Source organism: Berghia stephanieae, chromosome 2 (assembly GCF_034508935.2).
Source record: "Berghia stephanieae isolate SIO BIC M18660-M18661 chromosome 2, UCSD_Bste_1.3, whole genome shotgun sequence".
NCBI lineage: Eukaryota > Metazoa > Mollusca > Gastropoda > Nudibranchia > Aeolidiidae > Berghia > Berghia stephanieae.
Window position 1 is genome coordinate 17,372,161 of NC_088361.1, and position 18,528 is coordinate 17,390,688.

At 37.5% G+C, this 18,528-nt stretch overlaps 1 protein-coding gene across 1 annotated transcript; it reads right to left on the minus strand.

The window, feature by feature from the left end:
• Positions 1-897: 897 nt before the first annotated feature.
• Positions 898-17,733, minus strand: LOC144964408 (uncharacterized). The gene is made up of 3 exons (XM_078898627.1): positions 17,433-17,733; positions 10,255-10,376; positions 898-3,514 (listed from the first exon to the last, which is right to left on the minus strand). Exons 1-3 carry the CDS (start codon positions 17,681-17,683, stop codon positions 1,014-1,016), a joined length of 2,874 nt encoding a protein of 957 aa, XP_078754753.1. The 5' UTR covers positions 17,684-17,733; the 3' UTR covers positions 898-1,013.
• Positions 17,734-18,528: the final 795 nt, after the last annotated feature.

The window sequence follows — 18,528 nt, forward strand, 5'->3', positions numbered from 1 at the left end:
CCATATTTTACTGAAAAGTAAAATCAAAAATGTATCAGAAGTCAAAGAATATCGTCGATTGAAGACAGTTTTTCAAACGATTCCAACTGGATATTGTAAAATTAAAAAAATTATTACTAAAACTGAACAATCAATTTCACCATTTATTCAATACTTGGAGAGAGATTTGGAAAAAAGATTTTTAGGAACTAATAGTCAAGATCTTTTAAATGAAATAAATAAAGCAGTGGAGGACATCGAAGGTATGAAAATGCCACCGCCTTTATCTTTCGAAGACACATTCGAAGAACCAGAACTTCCGATTTCGGATATGAAAATAGTTCCTTTTTATACTGGCAAAATACAAGACAGACCGTCTACGTCAAAGGCTGATGTTCAAGAAGAAATAGACATACCATTGCATCTTCAATCAGAAAAGAATGATATTGAATTGGCCTTTTGGTCACAATTAGTTGAAAAATATCCAACTGCTAAAACGATCGAGGATATTATGGCTAATTTATCAAAAAATTCACCAGTGTACAAAGCATTAACGTCTGCTACGACACGTTACAACTCAGACAAATTGTTTAAAGCTGCCCGGAAAGAAATGTTGACTAAAGTGGAACAAAACTCAATTTTTGATAATATTTTACAATCGGACGATCCCACAACCGGATATATGACTACAGAACATTCAATCATGATGCTCAACTCATGGTGTAGAGAACAAAACATTAAACCGAAATATTTTATTTCGTTAATTCAAGCCCTGATGTTAGGTAAAGGTCAAAAGAAGGTTGGAATATATATGCAAGGGGAAGCAAATTCCGGAAAGACATATATATAAATATAAATATATATATATATATATATATATATGGTGTAAACAGAGAGAAAAAAAACCATGACATTTTATATAAAGAACCAAAGAAACAAACATCGGTTTTAAGCCCACAAATATAAAACTTTCTGTAATTGAAGGGAAAGAATTTAGTAAAATATCTTCCAGTATTTGCACCTGATCATTATACTCACTGATCAAGTCTTTGCCGTTTAACCTTATTTGGATAAGTACAGCGACTCTTCCTCTTCAGTTCCCCCCTTTTCTTGACAGGAGGTCGGCCCCATCTTTTGATAGAAGAGGCAGATGTCTTTCTGTCAGCATCAAGAGCAATGTCTTTTGATTTGTGCAAAATATTGGAGGCCTTGACCACTGGCTGCTCAACTTGTGACTCAAGAGAGATGTCGTTAAGTATGGGAAGAGAGAATGAACTGAGCTCTAGAGATAGAGGATCATCGTATTCTGGTGGTGTTATAAAGTCATTGAGAGGTTGAAGTGAGAGGGAATCAGTGAACTCGGGTGACATGAAATGACTTGGGGAAGTAAGAGAGAAAGATGACGTATCATCAGAATCCCACATTGGTAAATCACTTGATAGAAGTTTGGGCCAGAGTGATGATGAACCATCAAATTCTGCAAGCGATACAAAATCACTGGGAGTGGGATAAAGTGAAAAAGCTGAATTATCACATTCGCTTGGAAAGTCCCTGAGAGGATTTAGGAGTGGCACAGATGATGAATCATCACACTCCGTGGGAGATACGAAATCAGCCGAACCAGGGGAAAGTGAAAAAGATGATGAATCATCAAATTTCATTGGAAAATCTGTGGGATGAAGTGGTTGCAGTGGAGCTGATGAATCATTCGATTCTGGGGCTGAAACAAAATCACTGGGAGAGAGAATGAGAGATGACATATTGTCACATTTCATTGGAAAATCACTGGAAGGTGAATCACTAGGAGAGAGAATGAGAGATGATGTATTCTCACATTTCACTGTAAAATCACTGGAAGAAGGTGAATCGGGTGACATTGAATGATCAGGTGGGGATGGGGGTGGTGGAGACACAGAACAAGGAAGGGAAGATGGGGGAGTCAACAAGTCATGAGTCAGCTCGGAATCCGAAGACTCTTCTGCTATATCCGAGGCAAAGTAAACAATGTGATGACCATATCTTAATGCCTCTGTAATATCCTTCATCAAAGCAAGACTTTTCTCAAATGTCACCAGATCCTGATGGCTAATCATATTTGCCATTTCCATACAGAACGGCTTAACTTTGTTCAATTTTTGAACGGTACTCAAAGTATTTCTCTCCACAGGCTCACCAACACCATGCCTAAACACATTATTTGCGGAATTGGTACTGACAGAATCACCGCAATTTAAATTGTGAGAGACTTTGTGATGGTAAAACACATCTCCTTCAGTGAGGACAGGAAGAGATTTCTCCATACGGAAAGCAAACATATGACAGCATGGCAATTTCTTGGCATTAAAAAAACAACAAGAACAGCTGTTGTCAGATGTACTATGAATTTTGCCCTTTTCTAAAACAGTGGAATTTTCAATGTTTACAACCAATACCTTTTCATTTGCCTTTTCTAATTGTAAAAGAATTAGATTTCCTGAATAAAGAGAAAACAAATCAAAAACCTCATTTACTAATCTATTGTCAGTCAAGGTTGCATTGACATGTCTTTTCTTCAGTTTCTTGTTTGATGAACTGTTTTGGATGGAAAGCAATTCTTTTAACAAATCCAAAACAGAACTATTCGAGTCTAGAACCGACTTGATCTTTTGGTTCTGTGACTCCACATAATGATCTGTAAGATTGCCAAATGTAAGAAGTTTTCGTGCAAAACATCCGACCCACATTTCTTTAATATTTAACCAATTGATTGCAAAATAAGAGTTATAGTATTCTGAATGGTTTGTCCTTAGCATTTGAAGAAAAGAAGTGAATTCCTCAACAGTCGAACAGGACATCATAGATCTCACAAGAGCTAAAACATCATTGCTGTCGTCCACTGACATGTCCTTCAAGGATGTCTGGACAGCTCTATCAACAGACCAATTACAAAGTAAAACGTTGACTCCAGGTAGCACCTCCTTCACTGCCTTAGTCTCAGCTAAGTCTTTATCCAGCATTACAGTTTTGACAAGTCCTCTAGATGTAGGATTATTTTTTACAAAGCATTGAAAAATATTTGTAACAACTTCTGGTGATTCATTAATGACTAAAGCATAGGCTACTGTCTTTCTCTTGTTGTCCCCATCATCCACCATGAATACGTATAATGGCATATGTTGTTTATTGACCTTTAATGAACTGTCAAGAAACAAAACATGCCCATTTGTCAAAAATGAAAGCTTCATCTCAATTGTTTGTATAAAAATCACTGAGGTTAATGATTTCTTATCAGCAACGATGTCAACAGAGGCTGTACTGTCCTCCTGCACAATGACTTTCAAATAACTCAGAGCCTCTTCGTGCTTACTCAGAGGTAGCTTTGCCCTGTTCTTGAGATTGACGAGATCATAGGACTGAAGCAATACCCCATATCTTTCCTTTACATAGTCAATTATTCTGTTCCTTCCCACATTGAGCTTCAATAGGAATGCAACATCATTGGTTTGTACTGGCGTCAATGCTTGCAGTCTGTTTTCAGGGAGATAACTCTTCTGGACTTGATAATAGAAGAAATAAAGAATAGTGACAGTCAGAAAAAAAACAAACAAGAAAATTATTGCATTCATTGTAAAATACCTAAAAAGTCTAATTTTAGAGAAAAAAAAAATTACCTGAATGTACCTAAGGGGGAATTAATTCCACGTCTATGACATGAATTTGTTTTTTTAAAACACTTTTTAACCCCCCCCCCCCCCCCCCTTATCTCTCTTTTTTTTTTTCCCTCTCCCCTCCTTCACCGCCTCGAGTAGTCTATATCTTTTAAAACCAAAACTCAAAATTCTAAGAAAAGACAACGTCTGTAAGGAGGTATCGCTTGATATTAGTTTTGTTTGGGTTTTTTTTAGCAAGGATAATGATGCTCGGTGGATAAAAATAGAAATGGGGATGACGTGTAAGAGGCTGGGTGTATAAGAAAAGTAATTGGTACTATAAGTCAATGGCAGGCAAATTCCTAGGTCATGTGATGAGAAGTGACAGCCTGGAAAAACAATGTCACCGGAAATTTAACAGGAATGAGAGCCCCTGGAGGACAGAGAGCAAGAATGATGGATTTCCTGAAGGACTGGCTGGAAATGGAAAGAAACAGCAACACGATCAGAGCAACCGAAAAAAAAAAGAGGAATGGAGCCTATGACCGCAAACACTTCCAGCCAAGCATGGCACTAGATGACGACGAATGCTCTTGTCCACAAGGTTCTCATTTTAGATCTGCATAAGGCGAGAGTGCAAGTCAAGAGTCATTCCAAATGACCCAACTTTGTGCCACCCATACAACTCAAACGGGACCAATTATCAAAAAAACACACGACTAATAAATCAACACAGCCGTTTAAATAGGGCCCAAACTTTCACTTTAGTTACTTCTTCCCTCACTGGCTACCGTCAAGTAATGTAAACAATCCACCGTCAGCCACGGTGATAACAGCTGTCAAGACGACGTGCATTGGCAAATAATTATGTCTGCAGGTAAATCTCATCGCTTTGAATTTCTCTCAGGCAGAGAGTAGTAGAAATTTCATAAAAATACTCAATTTTCTCAGCCCGTTGTGGACGCAGCATCTTTTTCATAATTTTCAAACATATATGGATACAAAGGCCAATTTTTCCTCTACAAGACGCAATTATTTTTATTTACATCATTAAATGATAAGTTTGTGTTTTGCTCTTTTGAATAATCAGAGTTTTTTTTTGAAATAATTATTAAAATTATAAGTTTAAGAAATATTTAAAAATTCAAAATATCAAACCAACACTTTTTACCATCAAGTGTGAGGGATCAGAGAAAAGTAGATAAAATTATCTTTCATATGATATATAATTTATTATGTAGATTCAGGGATTTAAGAATAGAGGGTGTGGAAAGGAATCTCAATAATTATTTTGCTACCAACAAAGAGGAAAATATTTCATGATCTTTTAGAAACCCAATAATAAAACTAGATAGTGATGATAAGAGACATTTATTTAATTTGATTTCATTGAATTTAAGCAGGAATTGTAGATATTTCTTAAATTTACTTATTTAAGTTCTGTTCAGGTCATGGAGAGACACACTGAAGACTGTCATCACACCAGTACAAATGAAATATGTCGAATTTGTTGTGAAAGAGTACAGAGCCGTGCTGAGAGGATTAAAAGACTCTAGACGTTATCAACAATTGACTATAAATATAAATGTGAAATTCTGACATACGAGGGCTCTTTCATAATTAACCGAAAAATGCCTGTAAAATCCGCGTTTTTTATGCTATCAACAAAATTCTTGCACGTGTTCATACCTTGACTCGTCCTTCATTTCTCTACGTAACAGCCAAGTCTGTCGACACACTTCTGCCAACGCCGCACCATGGAATAGATACCCTCTCGGAAGAAATTTCCGTCAAGGTTTTGTAGCCATTTCCGCACATGGTCAACAAGCTCTTCATCGACATCAAAGCGCTTTCCTGCCAGCTCACGTTTCAGTGGCCCAAAAAGGTGATAATCAGATGGTGTGAGGTCTGTACTGTGTGGTGGGTGTGGCAAAATCTCCCATCCATATTTCTCTAGCCAACCTTGCGTCACTTGTGCTGTGTGGGGTGTAGCGTTGTCGTGTTGCAAAATGACACCGTTGGTCAACTGCCCTGGGCGCTTTCTGCGAATGGCCTCCCTAAGCTTGTCAAGAGTTTGGCAGTACCTTGCAGCATTGATTGTTTCTCCAGGTTGTAAGGTTTCGAACAGAAAAACACCACGACTGTCCCAGAAAACAGTTCCCATTATTTTCTTTGCTGACCGCATGACTTTGAATTTCTTCGCGACAGGTGAGGATGGATGTTTCCATGTCATCGAATCTTGCTTTGTTTCTGGGGTGCAATGGTGCAACCAAGTCTCATCACCGGTGACTATGCTGTCAAGAAAAGTCACATCGTACCCTAGAAAGTCTCCGCCGGCGTTGGCAGTATGCCCGTGAACCCTGCGTGAGCTCTTGCTTCTTCTCAAAAGTTCCCTGCAGATGTCCAATCTTTGTTCTTTATGATTGTCTGTCAATTACTTAGGAACCCATCTTGCGGTGACTTTTCTGTAGACAAGTTCATCAAATACAATTCTATGGGCAGAAGTTTCCGAAATTTCAAGACTGCTTGCGATTTCATGAAGTTTCAACCTCCTGTCTTGACGAATAAGCTCATCAACTCGCTTCACATTGTCTTCTGACGTCGCAGTTATCGAACGCCCTCTCCCTTCCCTGTCTGTCAAGTCGGAATGGCCGGCTTCAAACAAATTACACCAGTGATAGACTTGTGTACGGCTTATAACATGCTCACCATATACACTCTGAAGTTCTTTATGAATTTCGGTAGGATTCAGACTTTTGGCGTTCAAAAAACGTATGACAGCTCTGATTTCCTCCTTTGACCAAGTTTCAGTGGGCCGCCATCTTAAAATCGTCTAGAAATTCATTGTGCAAAATGATGCATTTCATAATTCGAATATCCGTAAGGAAATAAGGAATATCATGTCGTTTACAGAATTAAAAAATCTCCACTGGTTGCTGAGCAATGGGCATTTTTCGGTTATTTCTGAAAGAGCCCTCGTATTTAAATATTTCAATTTGCGAGAAATGTATCTCACTGATACATAATTTAAAGAAATGCGATGCAGGTATTAATACCTTTGGTTCAATGAGAAAACTCTGAACAAGAAACAATACTTAATGAGGTGAATATGATCCTAATCTTTCACCAGTGATGTGCTATATGCAGTCTATATGGCACACAAATTAAAAGAGGTGCAAGTCAAGTACATGAAAAAAAGTAATGGGCACGGATATCTCAAAAATAAGGTTATGAAAATTATAGGAACTCTTTAAGATTTTCTTAGTGGTTTAAATTTCTTTAAATGAATGTCCTTATATAACAATTTTTAATGGAATTCTTATAATTCGTTGATTCTGGGATAAATATAAGTGAATCACATTTGACTATATTTCGTTTATTAAGAATTTCTATTAAGACAATGCTGTGATTGGATTTCAATTTTACCTTACTCAAAATCCTTACTTTTACGTACAGGTGAACTGATATTTCAAAAACGCCTCAATCTACTGGTATAAAATTTATATGTCTACATTCTACAGATATTCAACATCATTTCCATTACCTTTGTTTTAAAATCTTAAGTGTTGAACATGTTAAAATATTCTCTTAAAATTTTTAATTCACTTAAATTTATGTATCAATTTCATGGGTTATCCCTCTTGCTTTTTAACAACATCATAATAATGATTAAATAATCAATGAAAACTCTGTTAATAAACTGTTTGGTAGTATAAAAATATTTTTGCTACACTTAATAACGGCAATATTACATTAGTTTGAAATTCAGAAAAAATCGATCAAAACGGCGAAAAAATTGTCTCCCTCTCTTAGTGTAAAACTATGACTCATCATCACTAGACTGGCTAGATTTACCTGGCGAACTAAACTGAAAGCAATAAACGCCTGTGTCAACAAGAATTACAACACCTGACCAAACTACTTTCACTTTTACAGCTTTTCAAGACAACAAAAAAGACAACTGCTGTATTGCTGACATGGCACCAGCCATAAATAACTGCTAGCACTGCTATATACCATCCCATATCAAACAAAAAGACAACTGCTGTATTGCTGCCAAAATGACAGTATTGCTATCATACCACCCCATATCAAACAAAAAGACAACTACTGTATTGTTGCCATAAATGACTGCTAGCATTGCTATCATACCACCCCATATCAAACAAAAAGACAACTACTGTATTGCTGCCAAAATGACTGCTAGCATTGCTATAATACAACCCCATATCAAACAAAAAGACAACTACTGTAGTGCTGCCAAAATGACTGCTAGCATTGCTATCATACCACCCCATATCAAACAAAAAGACAACTACTGTATTGCTGCCAAAATGACTGCTAGCATTGCTTTCATACCACCCCATATCAAACAAAAAGACAACTGCTGTATTGTTGCCATAAATGACTGCTAGCATTGCTATCATACCACCCCATATCAAACAAAAAAGACAACTGCTGTATTGTTGCCATAAATGACTGCTAGCATTGCTATCATACAATCCCGTATCAAAAATACATGTTGACATTGACCATTGCACAGGGCAGCAGTAGAAACTGCCAGTGCCAGCACCCTTTAGTTTGATTTTACATGAAAATTAACAACTATATTGAAACTGAATTAAGATATTAGACATTCTCTATAATGAACAACCTTGAATATTGAGCTTTTATATAGCACAATATCTACTAAACATGCTCAAAGCACTTTACAAGGGGTCCTGAGCCAACAGCAGCACTAAACATGTAAGATGAGACATGACACCGGTTAGGCGAATAACAATATTTTTGGGACAGAGAAAATGCTGTTAACGGCCAGGTAGTCATTTTACACCTGAGTATGGTGAGACAATGTGAGTAAAGAGTCTTTTCCAAGGAATCAACTATGAGCCACTCAGAACTTGAACCCAAGACCTTCCGATCCTAAGGCGAGTGTCATACCACATAGCCGCACACTATTACATATTGATTGTAGAAAACGGCAGGGCTGCCTGAAGCCGGTGAACGTAAAATACTAACGAAAGAGTGAAAATGGATAGGCTTCGTATGGGAACAAAACAGACAATGGACGTTTTGGGTACAAACCCTTCGTCAGCACAACAGTACACAAATAAACGTGGAAAACAAATAAAATATAATGAAAAATAACTTGTATCATCTGTACTCAATGGTGGTTGCAGTATGAATGAAATGTTAGCATGGCGTGGGTAGCAGATAGGGTGTCCCAGGGGGGTGAACAAATTGATAAGAAAAGGTCAGCATCAGGGAACAGAACCATCCAGAAAATAATGGAAGATAAAAGACACATTAGTGGTAGTAGTAGTAGTAGTAGTAGTAGTAGTAGTAGTAGTAGTAGTAGTAGTAATAGTAGTAGTAGTAATAGTAGTAGTAGTAGTAGTAGTAGTAGTAGTAGTAGTAGTAGTAGAAAGGTGTGGAACAGTAGGGGGCGGTGGAGGGGGCGAGGTGAAAAGGTCACGGCGGAGGTGAGGGGGGGTTGTTGAGTGATGACTGTGGAATCTTCACAAAGGAAATACAATCATACAGACGAATGGTTGGATGGCGATGTGATAGTGAAGTGGAATATACAGATAAATAGATAGACAGACATATAAATAAACATATAATATAGACAGATAGATAGATAGAAAATTGATTGGCTGTAGGAGTAGATTTCAAATCAAAACTTTCAGATGCTCAAAAATCATAGATGACAAACAAATGACAATTGTTACCAAGGGGGAAAAAAGCAATAAGAGAACAAGACATTCATATTCATAAATCTCCCTCTGTTTAGCTTGTTTAAAAGCACAGACTGTTACAGTACTGATATATGATTCATTTGAAGAACAGAATACACTGTGATGTCCCATATTGACAAAAGACCACTGATAATGATAATAATAATGTGTGGTAATCAAAAACCACAGTTTAACTCACTAAACCCTAACTTCATTCTGTCCCTTCTCCCTACAGATTATGGGTACTTTTCCGTTGCTAAATCCAAAGAAAATTGCAATGTATATATAGTTGTTATTTTTCAACCACCGCTGCCTTGTAAAGATTAGAAATAGTAACTTTGATATGTATATAATTTGTCTCTGAAAAATGTAAATGATGATGGACAAAAGTAGCCCTTGCCAAATACCGAGATATTGGGTCTTAAGGGTTGAGTGAGTTAAGTAAGGAGGACAACATGAAAAGAAAAAAAAATAAGAAAAAAATGTAAGGAATACATTTTAGTAAAATTGTAGATTCTTAATGGCTATTGAAAAGCATTTTATCCCTAAATTTTTACCTGTAAAAGCAAAAAAGATTACTTAAAATTTTATTTAAAAACAAGTTATACAATGGAATTCAGATACAACAGGGATAATGGGACTAGCAAGAAATCCCTGCTGTAGCCTTGAGTCCCGTAAGAAATATTACCCCGTCATAGCCATGCATGGTGTATATGAATTATAAAGGCTGTAGAACAGGGAATTTTAGATTTCCCGCTGTAGGCGAGCTCCTTATGCCTCCCAGCCTGTTGTACGCCAGTTGTATCGTATTTCAATTTCAGAAATAAACACAAAGTAAAACTTTCATAACTAATTATCTGAGCATACAAAAACAAATGAATTGTAAAACAAATACTGATGCTAGTTACCAAGGTCAGAGGATTGGATTTGGTCATGGTTACAATGCTGCCATTCTATCGTCTTGAGATAAAGACCTTTTCCAATGTTTGCCCGAAAGCAAAATTTGGCTCCACATCCTATTTTGAAAGTCCTGGGGAAGAAAAAATAAAATAAATGAAAGATGGCTGCCTGTATCATCATACAAGTATTATTATCACCAGCTATTTAGATTAAAACCAACACAGAAACGCCAACTAAAAACTTGGTTTACAGGAATTTCTGATAAAAAATTATTTTGAAGTCTTTAGTTGCAACCAAATCTGGCACCAATTTAATTCCCCAATTGCTGCTGCTAAGCATTTTGGCAGAAATCAGTTTAAAATGGGTAATGCTAATAAAAATGCAACAAAAAGATAACTACTATTTTCACCTTCATTTCACATGGACAATAGTGGACATGGAGAGAACGATAAAGTGAGTAAATGTGTTGTTTCCTTATTTATGAGTCACATTTACTCACTTTATCTTTCTCTCCATTTTATTGGCTCATTTAGGCACCTCTAGTTTACAATAATGGATAGTTTTGTGAACATGCCGCCGCAATCAAATATGCAAATTAGGCCATGTGACCATGGCAGTCATCTTGGAAAGCTAATTAATATACAAATTTGCTATGTTACTGTACATTTTGACCCATAATTCCACCCAAAATGAAAATAAACATTATTTCAAGGCTTGATGTTATTGACAATTGTATGTAATTAGAATCTTTAAAAAGTTGTGTTTTTTTCCATTTATTTTGTTAAGTGTTATGTGCTAACTAAGTAAAGTGACTGAAAAAAATTGCATATGAGGTCCTATCTGGCTATTGCAGTAATTTGAAGTGTTAATGATGATGATATGGTGGTGGCGGTTTGTTTGTCTTTAAGTTTGCTTGCTACAAATTTAGGTCATATCAGTGCCAGCAAAAAGGATGAAAATGGGATAGTCAAAGAATTCCAGAATTACAATATAATTAAAGCATCCAAGAGAAAGCAAGAGCACACCATCAATGTACTCAAGTTTGAGACCATCCAAACTTCCAATCAGACACCAACACAGGATCCCACTAAGAAGAGGGTTCCACTCAAATTCAAATATTTACAAGATATGTTCAAAACAACATAACAATTCAACTAAGAGATTGCCGACAAGGAAAAAAATATATCACCTCCCAAAACCAACACTACACAGTCAAATCCCAACCAAGGACTCCGCGCCGGCAAGGGCCAGGACAAACCCAAGCAATCCCATTCCAAGATAGACGGAAAGCAACTCAGAAAAGAAATAAAGGGAGGTACAACAAGTGATCTCCTGCCCGCCATCCAAGGTTAAAAGACCCAACCCAGCTGTAGTGGTGGTTTGATGATGGTGTGGTGGCTGTTGTAATAGGGGTGGTGGTGATGATGACGATGTGGTGGTGGTGGTTGCAGTGGCAGTAGTAGTGTTGATGATGAGCTGGTGGTGGTGGTGATGATGACGATGTGGTGGTGGTTGCAGTGGCAGTGGTGGTGTTGATGATGAGCTGGTGGCAGTGGTGACGGTAGTGGTAGAGGTGGTAGTGATAATGTAAATGTTGTTCTAGTAGTGGTGGTAGTGATGATAAGTTGTGGTTGTAGTAGAGGTGGAAATGATAATGGTGGAAGTAATGTTCGTGCAGTGGTTGTTGAAGTATAGATGATAGTAATGTTTTTTTTAGGGGTGGTGGTATTGGTGCGTTTGTGACCGTAGTAGTGGTGGAACTGATGAAGATGTGCTAATAGTAATAGCAGTGGTGGTAGTCATAATGAGGTGATGATGGTTGTAGTCAGTGGTGCCATCTGGGGTGTAGCTGAAAAGCTAAAACCACCAATCATAATCATAACAAGAGCGAAGTTTAAATCTCTCAAATTATATTTTTTAAAAACAAATCAGGCACAAGTACAAGGGACAGTCTTTCTCAGCCACATCAATAAATATGTAGTCATGGGGCTATGTTTAACCTTTTGTATTATCCTTCACTTGGAATCACATCAATGGCCTCATCATCTTTTTAGGCTGACCTCACCTCACCCAGAGTTATAATTAGTACCTGGAGAGTAACAGCATGGTCACTTCCGTAAACCATAGCATTTCGTCTAACATGTTGAGTGTTGCTGTTGACTTGTAAAGCACTTAGATAGAGCACATTTAGGGAATATTGTGCTCTTTGATGGCTAAAATAAATAAATTTGACCAGCCTCGTATCCAATTTTTATTTGTGTTGCTACTGGCTGTAGTGGTGATGATGATGTGTTGGTGGTTGTGGTAGTAGTAGTAGTAGTAGTAATGATGCTGTGTTGATGGTGGCAGTTGAGGTAAGGGTGTAAGTGAGATGAAGACGGTTGTAGTAGAGGTGGTAGTGATATGTCATGTTCTGGTGGTTGTAGTAAGGGAAGTGGTGATAAAGATGTGATTGCAGGTTTTAGTAATAGAGGTAGCGATGATAATATGATGGTGGTGGTGGTTGTAACAGTAATAGTATTGCTAATGATGTTACGGTCATGTTGGTTGTAGTAGTAGTGGTTCTCGCAAAGATGATGTGATGGTGGTTCTATCATAAATGCAGCACTGCAGATGACCTGTTGTTAAAAAAAATGTGACCCACTTCATCAATCTGGTATTGTGTGCTATTGTGTTCTCTGTATCTGTAAAGTGACGCAGGAGATGGTGGGCACGAGTGCCTGCAAGCAGCTAGTCTTCACGTACGTGTACATGTGAGTTGAAGGCATCTTCAGTTGTTGTAAATGTGACAGCACTGTCATCCAGCTGATTCCAGTACTTAATTGTACGAACTAGAAATGAGTCTGTTTGTACTTGTACTGGTTTGTTGTTGCTGGTATAATTTTTTAGGTGCAACTTCAACTACAACATATTTTTTCTTGATTCCTTCTTGTGTTTACTGTGTAAGTTGTTCAAATTCCACCGCGACCAGGCACTTGACAATCTTGAATAACAGGATGAGTCTCACTGCTCATCTTCCATCTGGAAAGCTGCTCCATCTCAGTTGGTTTAGCTTCTCTATGTAGTCCTGTCCTTCGTAAGGAATCCAGCTACTCTTTACTTTGCACCATTCTTCTTCTTCCTTTGATTGCCCACAATCAATTGGTTGATTATTATGGCAAATATGAAACTGCTTTCTAATCTCTCTGTATTCCTTGTTTATAATCGTTAGTCTAAAATCAATTTCCAGGGACATTCAGGGGTCATCAACGTTGGTCAGTGGTGGTTTGTTTAAGGTCTAAGTATTTGCATAGCAACTTGCCACAAAAGCATCAATTGTAGTGGCTTTGGTCACTTTAGCGTCAAGCTGGTTCCAGTCTCTGACCGTACGTGGCAAGAAGGAAAAACCACGGTATTGTGTTCTGCGTTTTATGAGGCTGTATTGGTTGTTGTTACCTCTTCTGTCTCAAAAATGCTGGTATCAGTTTTTTCTTGATGACTGGGCATTCAGCGAGGTGGTGCTTGATCTTAAATAGCATTGTTAATCTTGCTGATTTTCTGCGATGTTCTAATTTCGGCCACTGTAGTTTTTCCAGCATGTCTGATACACTTGAGGTGTTGTGATGTCTGTTCAGGACGTAGCGTGCAGCTTTTCTTTGCACTGATTCTATTTTTGAGATCTATTTTTGGGTGTGGGGATCCCAAACAGTGGAAGCATATTCCAGAACAGGTCTTACAAATGTTTTGTATGACTTTTCCTTGATTTTCGAGGAGCTAATTTTTAGGTTACGCCTTAAAAATCCCAGTGTTTTGTTTGCCTTACTTGTGATCTTGTTAATATGCTCATCCCATGTTAGGTTTTTTTCATGCTAACACCAAGATATTTTGCAACATTCACTGTCTCCAATGTATGTCCATGTAAGTGGTATTCAGTTATCGTTGGTGTTTTTGATCTTGTTATGGACATTGATTCGCACTTCGCTGGGTGGAACTTCATATCCCAGCTTTCTTCCCATATTTCTAGTTGACACAGATCCGCTTGCAGTTTGTCACTGTCAGTGCTGTAGACTGCAGTATCGTCTGCAAAGAGTCTGGCGTTGGTATTCGTCCTTTCCCAGATATGGATCCCATGCTGAAACTGCATGTATTAAAATGAACTCGATAATGAAAATTTAAATTTAGGGTGATTAGAATAAGAATTAGACTCTAACTCTAAGAATTATAGCCTAGAGAGCTGCGCCGGTGTTACCAATACTTAGCTTCTATACCAGGACAAATCATTCGTTTGGACAGAAAAATAAAAAACTTACCGCTTACCGTCAAAAGCAGTTTAGATTTGAAGATACATTTGTTTTCTATCAAAAAACATTCGGTACTAGACAATCCTTGATGAATATCAAAAGTTGTGTTTGAAATTATATCCTTAATATTTTCATGATTCATTCCTCGCTAAATCGTGTGTGTTTTTCGTCTGTTCAATGGTTGGTGCCAAGTTGGTGCCTGCCGCCTGCTGCGCAAAACAAAGGTTTTTTAAAAAGTTTAGTGAGAAAAAGATACGGAAAAAAGTGTCCCTAGATAGGTATGCAATTTGGTGCATAAGAGCAGTAAAAATTGGTGCGCAAAATTAGTTCGTAGAGGATGCGAGACTGTGTGTGTGTGGTGTGTGTGTGTGTATGTGTGTGTGTCTCTTTCTTTCTTCCTTTTTTGTTTGGGAGTGCCTACGTACACGGTAACGGGGCATCTAGCCTCAGGATCTATGTACACGTAAAACGGTTTACAGTTGCAACATTCTGTCAGTGATGGTCCTCGCTGTCGTGTGTGTGTGTGTGTGTGTGTGTGAGTTGTTTTTGTTTAATCAAAACAATTTTAACCATTAATGGCAAGATTCCATCTTACACTCCCCAAACTCCAGATCTTAGTCTTAATGTTATCATTAAAAGACAAGCTTTGCGATTTATAGTTTAATTGAAGCCCGAGTCGAAATATACTCTTACTACTGCTCTCTTGGTGGAAACGATTTATTCTGCATAAGCAATCTGGAGAAAAAAAATCAGTGTCACTGTAAAAGGTTAAAATTTCACGAAGTACGCTCCGTGAACACCGCTGTAACAATCCTTTGATCTACGTCATCAGGCAACCCATTGTTTCTTTCATCTTTTCCCATTCCCCTTACTATCCCCCCATCCCCCCCGCCCATCTCTCTCTCTCTCTCTCTCTCTCTTGTCATAATGTTATCCCTTCCCCTTCCCATCTCAATGTAAAATGAAAACGTTCTGTTGTTTGCAGATACATGTATGATTGTTTTGTTTTCTCTCTCTCTCACTAGGCTAGGATTAAAAACCAAGACATCAGGTAATGGGTGTCTAATGCCAAAGTATAGATTCTCTCTTTGGCCAATTTCAGCTATTTACTATGTTCTGCCTATACCACATAATAAGTGGGATTTTGGGGGGTGGGTACGAAAGAAATCAAGGTCATAAGTAACCGTGCACAAGAGCTGTATAGGGAATTGGTTTCTGGGGGTCTTGCAAATACCAAATATTTTATGGAAAGCTCTTTCGAACTCCAAGACGTCTGGTTTGTTTTGCTATCTTGGAACAAACGAAACAGAGATGTCTTGATGTGTGGCCTAGTTGTCTGATTTTGTGACCTGGATGTAAGGTTTTGTGACTTAGATGTATCCATTTGTGTGTGCAAGCCATGCGGGTAAGTACAGCGATAGCTTGCCAGTTGAGGAAAAAAAAAAAGGAAGAAGCAGCGTATCCGCATTTGAAAAACAAAAACAAAAAAAAAACTGAAAAAACAAAACAACTTACTTTTAAAGGCGAATATCAATCTTACTTGGACCAAAAATAAAATCTTACCGTTTTCATCAAAAGACAAAAAACAAATTACAATTTAAAAACTTGAGCTTTTATATGAGCAATATCCACCCAACGTGCTCAAAGCGCTTTTTATCAATATTCTTACTGCTCTTATGGTGGAAACGTTTTTTTTCTGCGTTAAAAAATAATATAAATGAAGACTATTATTTGAAAAACAAAAAAATCAGTGTCACTGGCAAAGGGTTAATTGCAGTACTCCTGCATCCTGTGAGACTCCTACGGCACTTGCTAATCATAAAAAAGGAAATAGCAGCAATCAACAATACTAAGGTGAAAAAAAAAATAAGAAAAAAAAAGGTGGGGGTGGGGGGGGGAGAGCAAACCCAGTAGCAATGCAACCTTTTAGCGGCGAAATTCGATCTTTGACCTAACACCAAATCTTCTATCATCAAAAGACAAGTAACGGCAAAACTATTATAGACAATTGAAGTCTGAGTTGCGATAGTCTGACTACTCTCTTGGTGGAAACGTATTCCCCGTTAACAATAATAAAGATAAAAGCAAACTACTATCTAAAAGCAAAAAATTAGCTTCGCTGTTAAGGGGTTAAGAACACCTGCAACTGCAACTGCCAGCATCCTTGAGATGCTCTACGTCACCAAGGTCACCAATCGACACGTCTCCCTCTTGTCGGCATGCACCCCCCCCCCCCCTTCCACTCTTTCAAGGTGGTGGTGGCGGCGGATAAAAAAGCCCTTTTTCTCTTTCATTCAATCAACTGGTCTGCTGGTGGACCCTAGGCCTCTCTACAAGTCCAAGAAATAATACTCACTTTTTCTCTGCTCCAACGAAAATATCTACCCCCTACCGGTCTAATTATTTGTAGCAGACGACAAATTTCTCAAAACGGTCACGTGACACTATAAAAACAACACAGGAAGTCCATGAAAGCTTATTTACGGCATTTCCTTTGAACCGTGTAAACAACAAAATTTCGTTTTCATTCGACTCAACGGGTCAGATTGGCCGGTATTTTTTTAACGAACTAAAGTTCTGAAAAATCAAAATGTTTCTTAGAATCTAGAAAGCTGAAAGATGCTAGTTTTTTAAACAGAGGTAGGTTTTTTAAAAAAATCTTTATATTTTACGTGAATGCATGCTCAAGGCGAGTTGGACGTCCAGCGGAGGTTGGTAGGCCAAAGGCCCACCTCTCTAGATATTTAATTATTCAAGTTCTTAAAAAAAAAAAAAAAAACCCAAAAAAACTGACACTTGTCATTCTCATCCCCATATGGAGGATCCCATATGAATGATGGAGACATTTCAGTTATTTCCACTCAACTCAAACTGTTAATGATAATATACGCATGTAAAACACTTACCTTTGATTCTTTCTTTTTCCCTTTGATGTTGTTGAATAATTACCGCTGAACTTGCACTGAAAATCAACTTGTGAATATGTCCAGCTGGGTGGAAGCTTTGCACGTTCAGCTTTGACCCTTTGATTGTAAGTCGTAACTAGTTTAGCGTGTCTCTTGACAAAAACGTAACCAGTGACTTTACAATATTCATCAATATCCGCCTGCACCTCTGCAAAGTTTGTATAAACTTTTCCTTCCAAAAATGTATCCATTTCGATAAAACGTAAACAGACGGCGACTGGTCTCACACCTTGACCACCTTTAGCCTTTAGCCTCGTTTCCAGTTTCCAGCTGCTTGCTGGGATGCAACCAACGATATTTCATCAAAACAAGACGGCGGACTGACATCCTGTTTGTGGCTGTAATTGAGCAACAGGTGCTCGTTCGTCAAGAGGGCACAAAGTGCACATGTGCTCTCTACTACCTATATAAAATAATTCGTTTTTTTTTTTTTGGTATAAAAATTGTGTTAATTATGGATATAGCCAATATTAATCCTTCAAAAAATTACAATTAATATCAAAATGATTTTGAAAATATACAAAAAGGCTTACATTTGACATTTGAGAGGAAAATAAATGTCAATAAGTTGTTTTAACGGTGTATACGGTATGGGTTTTTTTCATACAATAACGAAGCATTTTAAAATAGATTATAAGTAGACATTATTATGAGAAAAGATCCGTTTGACGGAGTAACTTAACACACACACATACACACACTCTCTCTCACACACACACACACACACACACACAATATATATATATATATATATATATATATATATATATATATATATATATATATATATATATATATATATTCTTACAATATTCGTCACTATGTTTTACTGGTAAACATTTACAACTGAGTCGAATTTGGTTGATTAAAATTCTGAAAATTCAGAAGAAAAAAGCCCATTTGAATTGGGTTATGTGGGTAAAGTGCAAAGTTTTCAGTAATTCCAAACGGACACTTATAATTGAAGGATTATAGTAATTTTAATTTATTAATTGTAAATTGTAAAGCTTCCACATTGGGTTTTATATAGAGAATC